The sequence below is a fragment of the Homalodisca vitripennis genome, chromosome 5, assembly GCF_021130785.1.
Source record: "Homalodisca vitripennis isolate AUS2020 chromosome 5, UT_GWSS_2.1, whole genome shotgun sequence".
Lineage (NCBI taxonomy): Eukaryota > Metazoa > Arthropoda > Insecta > Hemiptera > Cicadellidae > Homalodisca > Homalodisca vitripennis.
The window spans coordinates 136497473-136518104 of NC_060211.1; the positions used below are offsets into that span (position 1 = coordinate 136497473).

At 36.3% G+C, this 20632-nt stretch overlaps 1 protein-coding gene across 1 annotated transcript; it reads right to left on the reverse strand.

The window, feature by feature from the left end:
• Positions 1–1669: 1669 nt before the first annotated feature.
• LOC124362923 (5-methylcytosine rRNA methyltransferase NSUN4) lies at positions 1670–19846 on the reverse strand. Its single transcript, XM_046817816.1, has 6 exons — positions 19420–19846; positions 16588–16719; positions 15558–15703; positions 12720–12844; positions 3677–3814; positions 1670–1916 (listed from the first exon to the last, which is right to left on the reverse strand). The coding sequence occupies exons 1-6, from the start codon at positions 19829–19831 to the stop codon at positions 1772–1774; spliced, it is 1098 nt and encodes a 365-aa protein (XP_046673772.1). The 5' UTR covers positions 19832–19846; the 3' UTR covers positions 1670–1771.
• Positions 19847–20632: the final 786 nt, after the last annotated feature.

A 20632-nucleotide genomic window follows, 5' to 3' on the forward strand; every position in this document is an offset into this window, starting at 1 on the left:
GTTAACTTTCCTTAGTTTATATATTTTGGAATCTGCATCACACTTTGATATACCCTTAGAAATGTTAACCAAAAACAAGTTCTAAATATCTCACTACTTTCTTAAAAACATTGGTTCTCGGCTCTTCTATAAAACCATCTACCACTTTAGACTATGAGCTTAGTCTAAAGTTAATGGTTTTAGGATGAATTTGAAAGTATTTCTTATGAATAAAGAATACTATTATATAATTAATGCTTTATCTGATAAAATCTATGAATAACTTCTGTCATAGTTCCTACTTACCTTAGTCTAGTTATTGACATCTGTCATACAATTTTGTTGTAAATTAACTTACAAGAAGGTTTGATTTTAAATTATAAATCGTACAATATAAAATCTAGCCTTTGTGCATCTTGTTATAAAAATAATTACCAGTTATTTTTAGTTATAATGATAAAGTACTAATATTAAGTAAAATGTAAAGTAAGAAACTATTTATATGTTTGTTTATCATTGTTCACCATCGTTTATTTTATATATATATGTATATATTGAGTTTCTAAGTGTTTAACAGACAAACTCAACTATGTTCCAATACTAATTGTTTTAATACAATATATTTTCATATAAATAGAAAAGAAAATTATTATATGCCATGTTCTAAATTTTACATAGGTACTCTATTATTGTTTGAATATTTATTTACTCCTTAGATATTGTTTTAAGACTACTAGTGTTTAAATAGATACTTTTTTAAATTTGATATATTATTAACTTGATTTTGGAGTTACCGTGTTCTTCAAGGTATGTAACATGTACCAATTCACTTTAAAATACATAATAAAAATATTATTCACACAAAATAAAATAAAAGGGACTTTAACTTGAATATGTCTGTCTTTTTAATATGAAAAAACTTATGTAATTAACCTCCATCTTTTATTATTTTTAAAATTACATTCTCATATAATGAACAAAATATATAGTATATTTCTTAAAAAACAACATGCCCTTCTTGAATGTAGTATGTCTTCTTAAAAACGCCCTTGAAGAGCCAAAATCTACTTAGTTTTGAGATTGCTAAAAATCTTGTCTGGGCCAGAGAATTTTAATATTTAAAAACCATTAAATTAAATGGTTAATTATACCAATAATTTGATTTTTTCTTGTTCCCTGATAAAATGGTACACATTTTTACAGTAATTAGATATTTTCCATAAGTAAAAATTTTGACATTTGATGTGACATAATCATTTTCAAAAATCAAATAAAAATAATTTTTAACTCTGTTTTTAATTCTTTTGCCTTTAGAGGATAAAATGGTTCCAAATACATAATGTAGTTACACTAAACAATTTCCACAAGCTTCTCATCAAGTTCCTTCATTTTTTATACAAAATATAGCATTTCATGTCCTTTAATGATATGCAGACATCAACTTTTACAACTTATATAATTTAAATACAAAGCAATATAATGCCTGGAACTTCTATGACAAAACCCTCTCTAGTAAAAAAAAAACATGTAAAATAGAATCAATGTATAAAGATATTCGCTCACAGAGTTCAGACTAATGCATAGCCCAAGAGCCAAAGGACAACAGATTCACCTCAGTTATTAACCAAAATAATATGTATTTTACAAATGAAAATTCACTATGGACTAAAGGGAAATCACAAATAAACACTTTATTATGTACAAAATGTTGTACATTTATTACTATTTTCTAAATAATATTTACAGTCATTGGTAATGTTTCAGTGATAACATGATATTACAACAATTTTGTTTACTCTTCCTTTTCCAATTTGCAGAAGTACATAGGTCCAAAGTTTGATGGTAAGTAAGGAACTATAAGGGAGCCGTACTTCAGACACCTCGGTTCTGCAAACTTGAACACTACTTTGGCTGGTTCGAGAGCTTGACTAAGGTCTCTGTAACATAGATGACACAAACATTAAGACTACAGTAAAGTAAACACTGAATAATTATTTTGTTTTTGACTTGAACATATACCAAGTACTGTAACACTAAAAATAATGTACCTTACATTCTTGCCAAAATACTTTAACTAATAAATAACTTTATAAAAGATGTTGAACTTTCTAAAATTGTTGTTTCAATTGTTATTCAATTCTTAACAATTTGACTAATCTATTTAAAAGCATAGAGAGTACCTGGCTATTTTGTAAACCCCTATTTTTTATGATCCAATCCAACCTATAGTAACAATGTAATATTTTGAAGCAGAAATATTCAACAAAATGTAATTTCTTTAACAGATTTTAAACTCATATATGCCCATAGATCTTATATTGGGATAGCAGAGAACTCCAAAAACCTGTAGGAAATCAAAGTCCTCTAGTTCTTAGATTTATATGGATTAAACCAATGTAACACATAAAAAAGATGTACATAAATTTGTTTAAATATATAAATAAGCCATATAACTTGTCACAATACATAATATAAGTGTCTTTTTTATGAGGTCACTGAAAGTTTTAAGATACCAGATGCCTGTGCAATCTGCAATAATCATATCTGAATGTCGGAGTGCCTATCAATACTTGTCAACAACTTGGATTGGATTCATTAGGGTAATTGTGTCATCTGTTCGGAAAGATAAATTTCATGAAATCATGGAATTGTTGAAAAAACTTGTCAGAACTGAGCATCAAACATGTCAAAATTTCCTTTGATTCTGAATCATCATCACCATGCTACTGTTTTAGCTGATATTTAAAATTTTGAAGAGGCTGTATTTTCACTTGATGAATGTTCAGGAAAGACACATTCCGCTGTAACTCACGAAATTATTGATTGGGTGCTATAAATCAAGAGGACAGAAACTGCACTTGTGTAATGATTGAAGCTTCCCTGGGGATTCCATCTGCATTCAGTACAAATAATATACATTGCATGACTTTCTAAAAACCATACAAACTTTTTCTCGATTGGTACCCCTTGATTTACACTGTTGTACACTATTTTCTTCATGAGTACGAGACTGGTGAAGGCTTAATAGGAGCGACAAAAGACTGTCACAACAAGTTGGTACACTGAACAATGCTTGCCAGAAGTTCTTCAGAACTTGAACATTAAGGGTTTAATTTTGCACCACGACAAAGCCTCTTCTCAAACTGCTGCAAAACTTTTGGCTCAAAATAAACCAAAAGGATGAAAGCACCTCCCTTATTGACTCAATAACGCAGTGTGCAACTTCTGGTTAGTCTTCAATTTAAAGAATTATTTGGTCAGTTGTAATTTTACTTCGGAACCCGAAATTGATGATGAGATTAGTTACTATTTTGAATCCATTCCAAAAATTGAATGGCTGGGTGCTTTCCTATAGAAGATGACAAAGAACAATCCTTACTTGACAACAATCTTCATTGATGTTTCTTCCCACACTTTACGAAGTGCCATCTGCACCACTCCATCATTCTGAGTAGGGTTCAGGGAGCAAGTCGAATATACAACAGCTCCCCCTTTCTTAACCAACTACATATAGAAGATGACAAAGAACAATCCTTACTTGACAACAATCTTCATTGATGTTTCTTCCCACACTTTACGAAGTGCCATCTGCACCACTCCATCATTCTGAGTAGGGTTCAGGGAGCAAGTCGAATATACAACAGCTCCCCCTTTCTTAACCAACTACATATAGAAGATGACAAAAAACAATACTTACTTGACAACAATCTTCATTGACGTTTCTTCCCACACTTTACGAAGTGCCATCTGCACCACTCCATCATTCTGAGCAGGGTTCAGGGAGCAAGTCGAATATACAACAGCTCCACCTTTTTTAACCAACTTCAATGCTTGGCTGAAAGGAAATAAAACTCTTAAAATTCCATAAATAGTAATTATTAATAAGATACTATGAAATAATTCCATAAGGGACAGATACTAAATATTAGAAACAGTTTATAACCGTTAATCCTTTCTGGGCCACAGCATAACAATAGCAGGTAAATGTTACTGGTGAAAAGTTGTATTGTATATAGTACAATAGTATAGGATCGCTTCTCGGCCTTTTGGCTAAGATCAAATTGATCTTAGCCTTAAGTTTGAGTCTCAGAGCGAGCGCTTGAGGCTTTTTGTTTGGATTTCCTGGGGGAGTGGTGGGACGCACTCCTGGCAGCTTCGCCCTGCCTAACCAGGAGTCCCGGTGAGGCTGGCTAGGGGCACCAGCTTTCCCGAATAAAGCGTTGAGCTATAGGAGACCTCCAGTGCGGTGCTGTTCAATGTGGTGGGCCGCTGACCCATCGTCTGCGGCACCGTGTGTCCCATGTAGGCCGGCTGCATGCTTAAACTTGCACGTTTTCGGGCTTTTTGCCTTTTCTCAACTTCTCTTCACTCGATTTTCTTCGAGTTTTTTTTGTTTTCCTCTCACGTCAGTTCTCCTTCATCTTAACTGCATGCTTACTTGACTTCACTCACTGCATGACTCTCTGCATGATTTTTTCTAATCTTTCTCTGCTGCTTCCCCCCTTCTGCTTCTTCAAACTTCTACTGCCGGTCCTACATGGAGGCTCCTCCTACATTATACATTGCCCTGCCGGTCACCAAGCGCTTTCAGTGCCCTGTATGTCGTGAGTCAGGTGTACTGACTGTCAGAAAGCGGGAGGGACTAAAAAGGCATCTCATACAAGACCATGGGCCAGGATGGGAGCTCTCTTATGTTTGCTGTGACACCGAATATAGCTGTCGGGAGCACAAATATTCCTTCAAGAGAGCGAAGGCCCATTTTGAGGAAGAGCACCAGGGAACACCATTTGAGGTGGGGAATGAGGACGAGTTGGGGATTTCTTCAACATCCTTTGATGGCCTGCAGGACCTCATTTTGCGGGTCGCCACCCCTGCTCGTCCTGCACAGGAGCCCCAGGCTTCACCTGCCCCCTCCTCATCATCATCATCTTCCCCTGAGTCCCTGGAATCTCCACCCATCCTCCAACGGGCTGGATCTGCGGCGGCAAGAGCGCGGAATGCCCTGCGACGTCGCCGTCTGCCAGAGGATCGGGAATTGACCCCTCCCAGGGTCCCCTTAGACCACCCTCCATCTGTTGGACTACCTTCTCCGCCGCCGCCGCCTCTGCCTTCACCGGTACATCCGCCCTTGGCACCGCCTCCACCTTCGCCGGAGCCTTCGCCCGGCCGCCCTCCTTTGCCGGACCCCCCACCATCTCCGGCAACGGCCTGTCACGGAGCCATGCCGCCTGGCCGTCGCTCACCTGGAGCTCCAGACCCTCCACCTGATCCTCCGTCGCCTGGGTTGCCTCCTGGCTCTCCTGCTGAGCTCCCTGACCATCTCACAGCTTGGCAGCGCCAGTGGCTGCCCCGATTCATCCCGGGGACCCCGTGGGACGAGTTCATCGTCGCTCTGGATGAGATGACGGCCTCACTCTCGACGGCACCGCAGCCCACAAATCCTCCTAGGCTTCCTCGTCGCCGTGCTGCTGCTGCACCGCGTGACAATCGCCGGGACGTCAGGGAGGCCGCCAGGCTCCAGCGCCTCTACCGACAGGCTCCTCGGAAGGCGATGAGGGAAGTTCTGGGCTCCTCATCGCCATTCTGTTCCATCCCTGAGGAGACCATTAAGAGACACTTTGAGGCTTCTTATACCTCGAGAGACGGATGTGCCGGTGTCCCTCCGCCGAATTGCCTGGTCCCTCCCGCTCCGCACCCCCCTCCACTGCTTGACTCTGCGCTACCCGAGGAGATCTCCCTCCTGCTGAGGAGGGCCTCCAATACTGCCCCTGGCCCTGATGGGGTGCGTTACAATGTGTGGCGCCGTAGAGACCCAACAGGACACGTGCTGGCGGCGGTCTTCAACATCTGCATCACCGCCAGACGCTTCCCGCCATCCTGGAAGTCCTCCTCTACGGTGCTGATACACAAGAAGGACAACCCTGGCGACATCAATAACTGGCGTCCCATCGCCCTCTCCAACACTGCGGGGAAGCTCCTCTGCAGTCTCCTGGCGGATCGTCTCTCCAGGTGGGCCTCCGAGAACAACATCATTTCTGGGGCTCAGAAGGGGTTCACCCCAGCGGAGGGCTGCCTGGAGCACAACTTCATCCTCCAGGAACTCCTCGATGACGCAAGGCGGCGTGGGAATGAGCTCTGCGTGGCGTGGTTGGACCTCGCCAACGCCTTCGGCAGTGTCCCCCACTCCGCCCTCCTCGCCGCGCTCCGTTCTGCGGGGCTCTCACAAGACCAGCTGCGCTTCATCGAGGACTTGTACCAGGGGAGCTCTACTTCCATCCGCCACTCCAGAGGATCGACTGACCCCATCGCCTTTGGAGCTGGAGTTCGTCAGGGCTGTCCACTCTCCCCCATCCTCTTCAACTTGGTGATGGAGTACCTGATTCGGCCGCTCACTGCACTGGAGGACCAGCATGGAGCAGTACTCCACGGCACCAGCGTCAGCGTCCTGGCATACGCCGATGACCTCGCCCTTGTGGCGAGGTCGGAGGCGTCTCTTCAGGCACTGCTGGACGTCGTCGTCCCAGCTGCGACGTGGGTTGGACTCCGGTTCAAGCCCACCAAGTGTGCCACGCTCCATGTTGCCCGGAGGACTACTAGACCGTCAGTCTTCCGGATCTACGGTGCGCCGCTTCGGGTCCTCGGCGAGGGGGATTCCTACCAACACCTTGGAGTCCCCACCGGGATGAAGGTGGATCAAACCCCGGTCGCCACCATTGCCAGGTTGGAAGCTGAGACTGAGGCCGTCCTTCGGAGTGTGCTGGCGCCTTGGCAGAAGCTGCACGCCTTGCGGACCTTCATCGTTCCGCAGCTGGAGTTTAACCTCAAGACCGCGCGGATCCGCAAGACTGCACTTAGGAGCCTGGACAGTAAGATCAAGTGTGGTGTGAAGAAGATCTTCAACGTCCCTTCACGCGCCAGTGCCGAGTTGGTCTATCTTCCACCTTCCTGCGGCGGGGCTGGACTCGTCCCGCTGGCTGACCTCTCGGACCTGGCCGCCATCAACCACACGTTCAGGCTCCTCACCTCACCGGATGCCAGGGTGGCCTCGATTGCGCTGGAGGGATTGGCGGCCTCTGCGGGCCAGAGGAGTGCCGCCCGCGCTGGAATGGAGTTCCTTGTGGGATACCTCAACGGCGACTTCCCCGGGAACTCCAATGTCGCCACCACTTTTTCTGCCGCGCGGGCGGCTTTGAATAGGCTGAAGAAACGCCTGCCTGACCTGCGCTGGGGTTGGTGTGCCGGCAGGGCAACATTTCAAATCACGATCCCTGGGGATAGGGCCCTCAGGATCGTTGACAGGGGCTCCCGTCACACGCTGTCCGCCAATCTGCGCTCCTCGCTGCAGCAGCACTTCAGGGCCATCCTTTCCGCGAAACCCGACCAGGGAAGGGTGGCCAGGGTCACCACCACCTGCGCCACTGCCAACCACATGCTGCACGAGGGACGCTACACATGCTTTGCGGACTGGCGGTTTGTTCACCGGGCCAGGTTGAATGTTCTCCCTCTCAACGGCTGTCGACGCTGGGGAGTCAACGATCGGCGTTGTAGGCGGTGTGGTCAACACGATGAGACCACCGCCCACGTGCTCTGCCACTGCACCTCCAGCCTCGCTACTGGCATCACGCGAAGGCACAACGCTGTCCAGGATCTCCTCGTCGCTGCCATCAGACCTACGGAGGGAGTTGAGGTCCGCGTGAACCAGCGGGTGCCCCTGCAAGCGCTGCTCCAAGGCCGAGACGATTTCCCGGAGGAGATGGTGCGTTGCCGTCCGGATGTGGTGATGATCGACGCCCACAACAAGATTATCAAGATCGTCGACATCGCCACTCCGTATGAGGACGGCTGGCGGGCCATCGAGGCTGCGCGGGAGAGGAAGCTGGACACCTATGGACCACTCGCCCGGATGCTGACGGCCGGAGGCTACAGGACTTCCGTGGACGCCTTCATCGTCGGCTCCCTGGGTGCGTGGGACAGCGCCAACTGGGGGACCCTGGCACGCCTCGGGGTTCACCGTAGATACGGCACATCCCTCTCCCGTCGCTGCGTCTCCGAGGCCATTCGCTGGAGCCGAGACATATATGTCACCCATGTATCCGGCGTCCAGCAGTGGCAAGACTGAACTTCCATGTGTTTTTATAGTTATTTATTTATTTATTGCATGTTATTTAGTATATATTGACGATTTTAACTATTTATTACCATTATTGCATGTTATTTAGTATTTTAGTAATTTATTGACACTTGATTGACTTTTCTCCTACCTCCTAAGACTCGACAATGTTACCTTAAGTTTATTTAGAATAAGATATTTGGAAATTGTTTTTAACCATATTAGAATTAAGACACTAGCTATGTAAAAAGAAAAATAAAGGCAAAAAATAGAAGCCCCATATATAACTTTACTTCCAAATAGCTTGATATATTTAAAAGAATTGAATTTGCTATTCTAAGGACTCTCTGATCTATTCCTAATATTAGTGACCATCACACTCAAGTCCAGTGTTGTTATTATCACTGCTTCACATCAACATCACACTGAGTACTGTTATTCTACATTAATCTACTGTATAGAGCTCGTTTATACCACTATGTTGTAAAATAATCGTAGAGCAGAAATACTTGGACAATGATCAATAATAAAAATATGTTTTTTTTAAACAATTTTGTTTATTTTTGTAAAGAACACATAGATAAACATTATTATTTAAAATGACTCAAACGTAATAATAATAAAACAAAGTTTATTAATTATGATTATTTAATATAAAAATTATGATGTACAATTAAATTTGTTTAAGTAGACATTTAATAAATTAACTACAGATTATCCTTATTGATCTTCAATAATTGGTTTACTGAGAAAGTAAGGATGAAGAATTTAAAAAATAATGTCCTAATATTTATAACGAATATTTTCAATAAAATTATATTATTACTATTATTATTATTGCTCTAGTATAATGAAATTATATGACAACACATATTTACGATAAAGAATAGTGATAAAATAAAGTAATAAACACATTTTTTCAGAAGATTTATAGTACAATAAGAGACAACATTACCCTACTAATTATGCCTGTAACTTATAAAATGGCTTCTACTAAGTGATGTCTGACAAACGTTTCAAGGAATTAAAACTGTAACATGTTACAGGTGGTATAAAAAACTAATTTGTTATTATTTTGGATTCGGATATCTAACAATGTTATTTGAAAAAGCATAACCAGCCTATAAAATAAAAAAAATTATTAATCATACAATCCTACTCAATCCATGATATGCCATTTTCACCTGCATTGTGATGTGTACCATCACTTAAAAACACTATATGTATTTACTGAGATTCTACTCTTTAGCCCTTTGTATTATATGTATAATGGATGTCATAATCTGTTCAGTCGATCTCAAAGTTTAGTCTAATGAACATAAAACAAGTAACACAGTACTTGTCTCCAATCTGCACAGACTTTAAAAGACTTAGAAAAAAATTGCATGACGAAATTTGAGCATTAATCTTATTTAACATTAATTTTATTGCTACGGGTAACTTTCAGCTATTCTTGCTGAGCAACTGAAAACCATAATCCAGTTAATTGTTTAATATATGAGATTATCCCGAAAATTAAATCAAAACATACTCATGAATTTTGAATAAAGAATATACATATACAAATTAGGTATTCAACTCTTTCCAGTTAAAACATTCTTCAACTATGAGTATGAGGTAATCTCAGCGAGCCAGACAGAGACAATAGTGTCCTTATTATTGATGGTATATTTTATCTTCAAAGTTTTTTGAGAAAAGGTTGAAAATGTGATATCATGAGTACTGAGATTTCTTGGCAAAACACCACAAGTATGGAAAGTTGAAGGTTGGAATTTATGGTGTCTCTGGTATGGAATTCAGTGAATTGCCCAGTATTGTTTGTAAGAATGTGAATAATGAATTCAAATATAAACAATGTAGATACAGTTTGTGTGCCAAGATATTTAAAGGCGTTTGTACATGTGTCTCTCAAGCCTGATTCTTAGCTTTTTCCTAAAGGATCAAGAACATGTTCAGAATCCTGTAGTCAGTCCATCCCAAATGAGCAGTCAATGTATCTGGGACTCAAACAATTAGAAAGAGCCAAATTAGTTGTTGCTTAAGCCATTGTACATACACAACAGTATTTAATTTGTTTCAAACCAGATTTACATCCAAGATAGAAAGCAGGTGTACAATGATTCTACATTAGTCTACAATTATTTGGTCTCTTCTTCCACTTTAAGTCAAAACTTTTCTTTATTTTCTCTTCTATACAGAACTCTCTATATTTTGTCTTCATCTAGTGTAAGTTATCATCTCAGTATTGTACTTCTAGCAATAAAGATATCACGTGATGTATTGTTTGACTGCTTTTCTGCCTAATTCAAAGCTGTGCTGTCAACAAACATTATTGTAAAAATATACTTGCTAAGATGATCACATACGTTATTTGAGAACATTAAGTAAAATATGGGATCTAGTATAGATCATTGAGGAACTCCTTTACTAATACAAATGTTGCTAAATATTATTTAATATTGTCTACTGTAAGTTGTATTTCAACTGTTATGTTATTTCCTTAAATATTCTGGAATAAAGGATTCTGTATAGTAAATCTCTAATCTTTAAATTTGATTAGCAATAAATTATAAAAGACTTGGTTTATTCTTTGCATTAACGAACATTCAATTTCAAAAGTGTATTAAGACTGGGGGAAATGATTTTTAACACATTCCATGTTTGATAAACCCAGTACACTACACTTCTTGTATCTCAGAACATTTTACGTAATCATCTGAATGGACTGAGTTGAATGGTGTTTTTTACTTTATAGGAGAGCATTATGATAGTACAAAACTAAAATTGTAGGTTTCTGTGGAAATATCTCTTTAGGAACCTCTAAGTAAGTAAGTTGTCTATGTAAACTGTCTGCTCACATAACCATAACTCCTAATCAAACAAATAGACTGGTTTGGGTAAAATTTAGCATGCTGATGTAATTAGTAAGTACAAAAACATGTATTTACTTTTTTTAAGAGTTAAGTTAAAATACCAACTTTAAACACAAATATTAAATCTGATATTTTTTAATCTCTAGAAAATGTGTTCATGTTTTTATTTCTTATATGTTAGACTAGAAGAAAACATTTAACGAATAACATAATTCCTATACAATCAGCATCTTGTTGAACAGACTAACACATATATCATACTCATATCATGTTACATATCTGACATTGAGAATTTAATTTTTCTCAATAGGGTCTTTAATTTATACACAGCTCAACTTATTCTTTCCTTTAATTCTCCTACTGGCCATTGACTAAAATCTAGTTGAATGCAACTTTTCTACACTGGTCACCAACTAGAGTCTAGTTCCAAGTGTTGTATTTAATTTGACCATACATTAAACCAACAATTCAATTATTAATCCCAATAAATTTATCATGAGTGTTCTTAATCAAGGGTTGTAATAAAATCAGGTAGTTATAATTAGAAGAACTAATGTTGGTTAATCATACGAAACATATATGTTAACATGTAGCCGAATTCCTACAAATAACTGTCAAACAAAAGCTACATCACTCAAGAGCATGATCTTGAGGTTTTTTCATCATGTTAGAAGTTATTTTTTCACAGTAAAAATATATTCTGCCAAAGAGCTGCAATTGAATGTTTCTATACTGGCCAACGACTATTTTATAATGGAATTGTATCATTTATTTTATTATTTGTATTTGTTATAGTTTTAAAGAAAAAATAATGTATTCACTTAGTAGGCTCAGAGCAATCAAAAGTTTAGATTCTCATCTACTATACGGAAGTAAAATGCTTTTACCAACAATTTTCTGCTAGAGAACAAATACATGTTTCACAAATTTTCTGTAAATAAATTTGATAAATTTCCAATTTTCATAATTACAAAAGTTTAGTATGCAGTGTAATAAAAATGATTGTAATGGATGATGATCCATTACGAAATACATTATTGTAATATTTATACATCACATATTGAGGTAATACCTAAAGGACTATTTTTGCCAATAATATAGACTTGTCTTTTTTGCCAATCTGATTTTTTACAACTTTTAGTATATCAAAATTTTGATTTCACATTTTCATAAAATGTTATGCAGTGGCTTAGTTTTATATATATTCATTAATTATTGGATCTTAATTTACTCAATATTTGAATTTTTATAACAAAATATTTTAACAATAACTATTTTTATATACTTTTTTAGGTAACACAAAATTTAAAAAAATAACATAACCACATTAAGTTTCATGCTGAAACAAAAACCATATACAAAGAGTATATTTTTTAGTAAATATAACATGCCTGAGAATGGCTAATAAAAACCTTTATAAGTCAGCCAGCAAAGGAATGACAGATGGTCAGGTCTAGGGTTAAATTACATCACTTATGTACACAGGCAATCCTCAAAGATTTAGAAGAATATTGCAAATTAATTGGTGTTTTAATATGCACACTTCATTTTTCTACTTCATATCAAACAAGGTTCTTGAAATACCATGCTGTGGACATAAATATAGGGAGACATGATTTTTAACATTCAGTCAACAAGCATTAACATGATATTTGCATTGGTTACAAGCATTATTTACTGAGAATTATTTCATTACATAACAAAAATATGAAAATTGTCTATTATACATGTGTATATATATAACAAAAGGTACATACAACAGAAGTTCAACTTGTAGCTGAGGAAGTAAAATTCTTTCCTTATTTCTTGATGGTTTGAAGATGTTATTATCACTCTCCATAACAGAGAGTCTGTCAGTTGTACAAGGCACGTCAACAAGAATCTGTTGAATGAACAAAATAATTTTTTTAGATATAATCACACCAACTAGTTATGATATTAAACTTAAACTCACCAATTGATTGATTTATCTTTTTCATCTAACTTATTTACTGTTATTGTGCTAACATTAAATAAAAACAATTAAGTTTTGTAGTTTTAAGATATTTTTCTAAGAAAAGTTAACACATTTCTTAGTATTCAAAACTAATGTAAGAACATTGCTCAAACTGATATCTGATGATGTATCATCCACATATTGACATTTAAAAACAATAAATTGTCAAAATTACAGAGATCTGCAACAACAGTCAAAAAAATAATTGGAACCAATACTAAACCTTTATTTAAGCCTAAAACTATTTAAAACTAATATTTTAAGCCACAATTACATTAAAATAAAAATTAATCCAAAATAAAAAAAAAAACAATTAGATCCAATACTAAATGTGAATGAAAATTATTAAAAATTTAATTTTGTACTTTGTCTGAAAAACATGTATTGTAATTGTAGTATAAATCTATACCATCCTAGAACAAAACACAAAATAACCCTGTTTCCAAAGAACTTACATTTCCCTGAAGGTTATACAACTGTTTAAATTCTAATGGGGATTGATGTATGTCGTTTTGTCATTTCAAACATAAAGTGATTTAATTGCATTAATTTAAAAGTGATTATGTTACCCAGAGACTTGATCTAAACTATCCGAAAAAGGTTAACTAAGCTGTAATGACTTTTTATGAATACAAATACACATGTAAACATATTCATGACTACAACTGTTGTTCATGAAAAAAGTTTACAATTAGGCATAATTTTATTCTTGCCTTCCAGAAAAACTGTGTTTCAGCAGTTCGACCACTTCATGTTTGGAGTGATGATTTGTCATCAGAAATAGGTTATTTGACTGGTTCTTTTCATTACTGTAGGGTTACACTATTAACACGTTCACGACAACGGCTAATTTCCTGACCTTTTTATTTGCCATCAAATTTTTAAATAATAATAGCAAAAAACCACTATCTTTTTTTTACGCTACACGTCTACGTATAGTAAGAAATTTTGCACAAAAAAGTTAATTTCAATACGTTTTTTTTCATTTTTTCTGTGTATCCCAAGGAGCATCTAAAAAAGTAATTTACCTTAACAATTAAGCAATTGTGTATCTGATGGGGTGCATGCGTTTATTTAAGAGCAGAATCACATTTATTAAACCACCAAGACAGACAAACAAAAACTCAATAATGAAATGCATAGCAATGGGTACCCTCATCAGGTGCACACTACACTTGAAGGTGTGTACCTGATCAGATACACGACAGTTGTGAAAGATCGCATGTACCCAATGAGGTAGGCTACACGTCGTCGTGAACATGTTAAACAGCTTATTTTAAAAGTTGTTATGAATTCAGAAGAGACTATGTTTAAAATACAAAATAAAAAACTCAACAAATAATCCATACACTGTATACCTAAACAAACTGTGATTGAATTAATTATTGATTAAATTCTAATTAATATAGGTATACTAGCAGTTACCCGCGGCTTCGCACGCATTTTTCTGTTGAAAATTCGGACAATATATTCATGTATTCTTTATCTATGATATAATAAACACTCCTGAGATAATCGATAGTCACTCAAAGCTATTCCAATCTCCTGATCTATTTTAGATTTAAGTTTAAAGAAAAGTGTTTTGGGGTCCTGAAGTCGTAGAGTAAAACATTTTTTATAAGATTCGTATTCCCTCCAACATTCCATGATAATTTATTGAAGTGCTCCGACGATTTCAGTAACAATAAGAGTTAGCCTTTTTATCCCAATGACGAAAGTGTATCATCCAACTAAAAAGTTGCTGTGGTCAATATGAGTTTGTTCTGGTTGTTTTAATTCACCCACGGTCTAATCTATTTACAGTTCCACAATTGATTTATGATGTTGCACTAACCAAAACAATGGTCTCATATGTTGGTTTCAAAATTCAACTTAGATTAAATTTTGGTGATTAAGTGATTTTGATATTTTTACCCATCAATAAATATGTATAAGGGGTATATGCTTCTAGTATAAGGACAAGAGTGTGTTATCCCCATTTGCTTTTCAATCACTACAGTAAAAATGCCAGACACACTGTCAAAGGAGCTAACCAGATTTGATTACTTTATGTGCAAACATTCACAGCTTTATTTAAGGAGTTAGTTTTTATATCAGCATATAAATAGCATTTCCATGGCATTAGATGGATTATTGATCATTGGCGAAATCAAAATTTAAAATTAGATAATAACTTCGTCTCTGCAATCTGCATTACACTACTGATCAAGCAGTTTACAGTAATTTAATAGTTACTAAAATTTCAATGTAAACAAATGTTTCTGCCTCTTTGATGAACTTCAGCTGAAAGTGTTAACAGTTAAAAGTATCAGTTCACTTTGTATTACAATGTTGTAGCGTAATCTGCCGGATCCAATATAAAACACTCTAACATCAACAACAATTTATAAATAAAAATTAATTAAATAAACTATTTAAATCGGTGAACTAATGAATCTAAACCATTCTCGAATCCCCTTCAATACACACACAAAATTTCATCAAAATCGGTCCAGTCGTTTAGGAGTTCAGTCAAATACACACGAATACAAGAAATATATATATATATAAAGATTTTTTAAAATAAAATTAAACATAAGTATAACATTTTGGTAGATACCTTTGAATATTTATCTGTACCAAGAATACCAGCTCCATGTTCCTGTGTTATAATGACTTTCTGCTCCCAGTCAGTAACATACTGCTGCATGATATAACTCAGTCTGTTCAACCTGGACTTGCTGACGTCATTACATACCACTAAATCTGAAACACAAAAAAAAGTGTTGTCTTATAATGACTTTCTGCTCCAGTCAGTCATACACTGCTGCATGACATAACTCAGTCTGTTCAATCTGAAACATTTAAATAACAGTTTTTATTAACTTTTTACTATCTCATGTTTTCTGAATAGGAGGACATCTTGATGGATGATGAGGCTTTTGACCGTCCTCCAAGTTATGCGGAAAGTAGAGATAACCCAGAGGTTCAGCAAATAATAAACTATTCCTTTTACAGTGAGATAGCCACTTTTACTCCAATCGATATACTCCACAATAAACAATGTACTAGTGGCTGATCACAAATCGTTTATGGTGTTAAACGTTATATGCTTGTGATGTCCAGCCAAAATTTGTGAGCTTTTCACAATAAAAATTACTGAATAAAGTATCTTGATTGTAGCACCATAAGAACAATACTAAACATTATGGAGCATTATACCTTATTTATATTCATTGAACAATGGAAAATGCCTCATTTTAAAGATATAATTAATAATACACATCCAAACGCTTTTAGCTTTTTTGAAATTTTAAAAACATTTTCAGAAAAAATCTCAAACGATTATGTTCTTTACCATTTAAATATTCAAAAAGTATAGACTTTATAAGAAAAATTTTACTGCATTTGTATGCAGACGTCTCCCATAATGTAACAATGGGAGATAATAAGTAAGTACAAATTCACAAGATTTAATAACAAGAATAATACACTTGTAGAGAGAGAACTACAGCCATCCTTGATGACAGTCCAAAGTGCTAAAAGAAGACAGGGGCACTAACTTTTCATGAAGAGAAATGTTATAACATCCTCTGCTTAGTTGTTCTAAACTATTTCTCGTAAAAACATTAAAAAATTTACTACTTTACCTGGATAGAGAGTCTGCAGACAGAGTAGAGATTTGCCACCAGGGGCTGCACACATGTCCAATACTGTGTCTCCTGGCCTCAGGCCTAGAGCTAGCACGGGCAGCACAGACCCTGCATCCATCAGGTAGTACCCTACATAAAAATTGGGAATCGTAACATTGTATATAGTACTTCATTAGCATAATACAATTTGTTACTTGGTTTAGTACATATTTAGGAAACATAAGATAGTTTGTTCTAACAAAATATGTAACAGCATAGACTAGTAGATAATGCTATAATGCAATGATAATGCATTGATAAATGTTATTGGCTGTAAAAAGATACTGTACATGTCTGGTATTCCACAGGGATTCACCATAGGTCCCCTTTTTGGTTGTTGATGAGGGCTTGGTTTGCTGATGAGTCTACATAATGATGAGGACAATATTTTAATATCAGGATAATCAAAGGATCAAATTAATAGTTTGGCAACTAGTCTCTTCATAGTTTGCCAATATTTCTAGAGAGATTAAAGAATTTAAGAAAACCACTTTGTAAATGCAGATAAGTGTAAATTTATTTCATTTGGTATAAAACAGTCAAGATCAAAATTAGAACCAAATATTTTTATAAATTAAGAAAGAAATAATCAAATATAGTGTACAAATCTTTTAGGACATTTAATCAATGAAAATTAGGAATTATCATGTTGACTTTGTTGTTGATATCTATTAATTTTTAACTTCTGAGACAAATTTCAATATTTGTTTGTATTGACACTTAAAACAATGTATTTTTCCTCATTCATTCACACACAAATGGCTCATATAATTTCAATATATGTTGCTAAATTAAAAAAGTAAGCAACATTTTTCTGTAGCAAAAAAGAATGTTGTGAATAAAGTTTGTTGTGTAGAAAGTACCAAAGTCAACCGTTAAAGCACTCGAGAGATTACTCTAAATTCATGAGAAGGCTTGATTTCTCTTTTTATTGGCACCAGCCCAAGTGATAGTTTTTAGTGGCTTTCTAAAAAAATGTACATTATTAATTTATTACCACTATTTAGTGAGCTAGCCATACACAAGTAGACTACCATAATAGACAACACTGATGGCTCATACTTATTTTGTACTTAATCACTATTAATAATTTAGGTTTAAATATATATTTTACCTCAATAAAAAGAGAAACATTTTCTTTAATGAAAATTTATTTAGATAATCCTTTACAACCTAGCTACAGGCAAAATCTATTTTAGCCATAAAAAAACTAAAATCTTGTTCAAATATTAGTATACATTTCATTGATAGAGTGTACGGTAAGTTCTTAACAATGACATGAAATTAACACATGAGGAATCACACTCACTTCCTGGATGTAAGAGATTGTGTGAAGCAATTTGCTCATACATACATTTTTATTATTTGTGATATCAATGGGAGATCTTCTAGAAAGATCCTCTGATTAGATTAAATAACTTTCGTTTACAATATACTCCTTGAAATAATCAGCATATAACACTCTCTATGAATGTAGAATCTTGGAGCATTGGAAAAAAGGTTTATCGTACTATCACTAGTATCAACAAATTCAACATTTTCCAATATATAATTTTTATTTTGTGCAAGGCCTTTCTGAATCAAAGATTCCATCATCAGGCACTCACATGTTCAACATGGCACTCAAACCCAGTGAGCTAAACAGACTATAATTTGTTGATTCACAAGTTTTGCAATAAAACTTTACTCTTTTCCTGGTGCCGCATTGTGCTCTGCTGTTACACACGACACAATCCTTCACTTTTCTACCTTCAAGAGGATATGGTAGATGAAGTTTCCCATTTAGTCGGGAAATGTCTTGCAATTGGGATGGTCTTCCTTTTTTATTTGTGTTCCTTACATCGCCAACAAGCTCTAATACCAGTAATTAATAATAATACCAGTAAAACCAGGTATTAATACTGATATATTTAAACTTTCATTTACAGTTATATTTACACTGATATCTATAATACTTCCTTTACACTAATATTTAATAAAATTGCACAATACTAAGAATAATAAACAATGCGTTCTAATAATGTGTGTAGGTTAACTCACTAGTGACAATGTGGTTAAAAGCGCGCTAAAACGAAATCCTAGAATGCAATATTGACCAAATGATCAATTTCCAAGCTTTGTAATGAAACAGCTCATTGATCTTAATGCGTTGTATTATCAAAAAATACGTCAGAATAAAAAAAAAGAGTTTATAACTTGTGGTCAACGCAGCTGTCCATCCGAGCGCTAGTAGGATTATTCAACGGACAGCACAGCTAACCATCCGATCTCTGAGGACGGCAACTCTAATGTTCAACATGGCACTCAAACCCAGTGAGCTAAACAGACTATAATTTGTGAAGTGCCTGATGATGGAATCTTTGATTCAGAAAGGCCTTGAACAAAATAAAAATTATATATTGGAAAATGTTGAATTTGTTTATACTAGTGATAGTAGATAAACTCTCTATGAACACAAATAAACATAAAACATACTATACAATATGATGTAAAATGTATACTGTGTGGGAGATCACGCAGTATGAGTAGAAATAAGACAAGCTCTCAAGCCAATAATATCGTTAATCATAAAATTATTAACAACTTCCAAAATGTGCAGCAAACTGTTATGGACGCAACATATCACATGTTAAAGTTAAGTGAGAATATCATCTTAACAGGGTGTTTGCTTCCTTCACTATATGAATAGTACTTGGGAAAACATATTCCAATTGATGCCCATTTATTCTGTAATTCTTTTTAGAAAGTTTTGTGTGGAATAAACGGTTAAATAAAATACTTTACCCTTACCTAAAACACCAGATGTGCCAGACTTTGAGGGCGTAAAGGTAGAAATGTTGCCCTGATCGAAGGTGAATACTTGCAGGTGTGCAGGGAAGTGCAGACTTTCCTCTGGTTCAACAGTGACTGGAAAGTCTTCTGCTTCATTGAAAAATGAAAAGTGTTCTGCCTCCGATACAAAATTTTCCTTGCCAATGAGTTTGGAGACTGGTACAAATTCATTGAGCTTGCTAGATGAAAGCCCTTCCGCAGGGTCGATCTGGCGATTTGTGTCAATATTTGCGTCTGACAAACTTTTTTCCAGAGGGCTTTTAGCCTGTTTAATCAATTCTTCTGTTTCTAAGTTCCCTTTATTTATATCACTAAAACATAAATTATTGTTGTTAAGTGCTAAAATCAAGATCCTTAGATAAATATTCATTGTTAAAAATCAATAAATACAGGTCAATACATTTTTATTCACTATCCACAAAATAGATAATTTCATAATTTTTCCACTCAACTTTGTACTCCATATGTCACTAAAAAGTATTTTCATATTAATTCACCAATAGATCAGTACATCACAAAAACTTTATTTAAACATCTACTCTAGATATGGTGAAGTAAGGAAGCAACACACATGGGCTACCCACAATACACCAAATTAAGTGTTAAGTTTACAATATTAAAGTTTTTTATCTTAGAACTACATTGCAAGACTGAAATTGTGTGTTTTAATTTATAAAAAGAAAAAACAATTTGTATTACAGGAACATAGTGGACTTCCCACAACTGTGACAAAGTCAATGAACTTCTTGTCCTTCCAGATTCAAGATTCATCATTTTTTATTTATCTTTAGGCTAGACATTTTTATATAAAGTATTTGTTTACACAGTGTCACATCTTAAAAATAAGAAAGAAAGGGCAGCTCAGTTCACAGCCTATTATTTTTTTAATTATTGTTGTTGTTCTTTTTAAAACTAACTTACAGTATTTATACCTCCCACCCCCCCCCCCCCCCACCCCCCCCCCCCCCCACCCCCCCCCCCCCCCACCCCCCCCCCCCCCCACCCCCCCCCCCCCCCACCCCCCCCCCCCCCCAATAAGTTTTTATGTTAAATGGGATTAAACTTTTCAGATTGAAAAAACTTGATTTTCTCGTTTAACACTATTGTACATTGGAGATTTCTAAAGCATCCTTCTGTATTTTTCATATATCCAAACCAGTATTAAACAATA

What these genes read in the sequence shown, in the direction of transcription:
- LOC124362923 (XM_046817816.1), bottom strand. Translation starts at nt 19,831, where the DNA reads ATGAATATTTATCTAAGGATCTTGATTTTAGCACTTAACAACAATAAT. An exon ending in TCTGCAGACTCTCTATCCAG is followed by an intron (nt 15,704 to 16,587) that starts GTAAAGTAGTAA and finishes TTTGTGTTTCAG; the next exon opens with ATTTAGTGGTATGTAATGAC. An exon ending in CTACAAGTTGAACTTCTGTT is followed by an intron (nt 3,815 to 12,719) that starts GTATGTACCTTT and finishes ATTTCCTTTCAG; the next exon opens with CCAAGCATTGAAGTTGGTTA.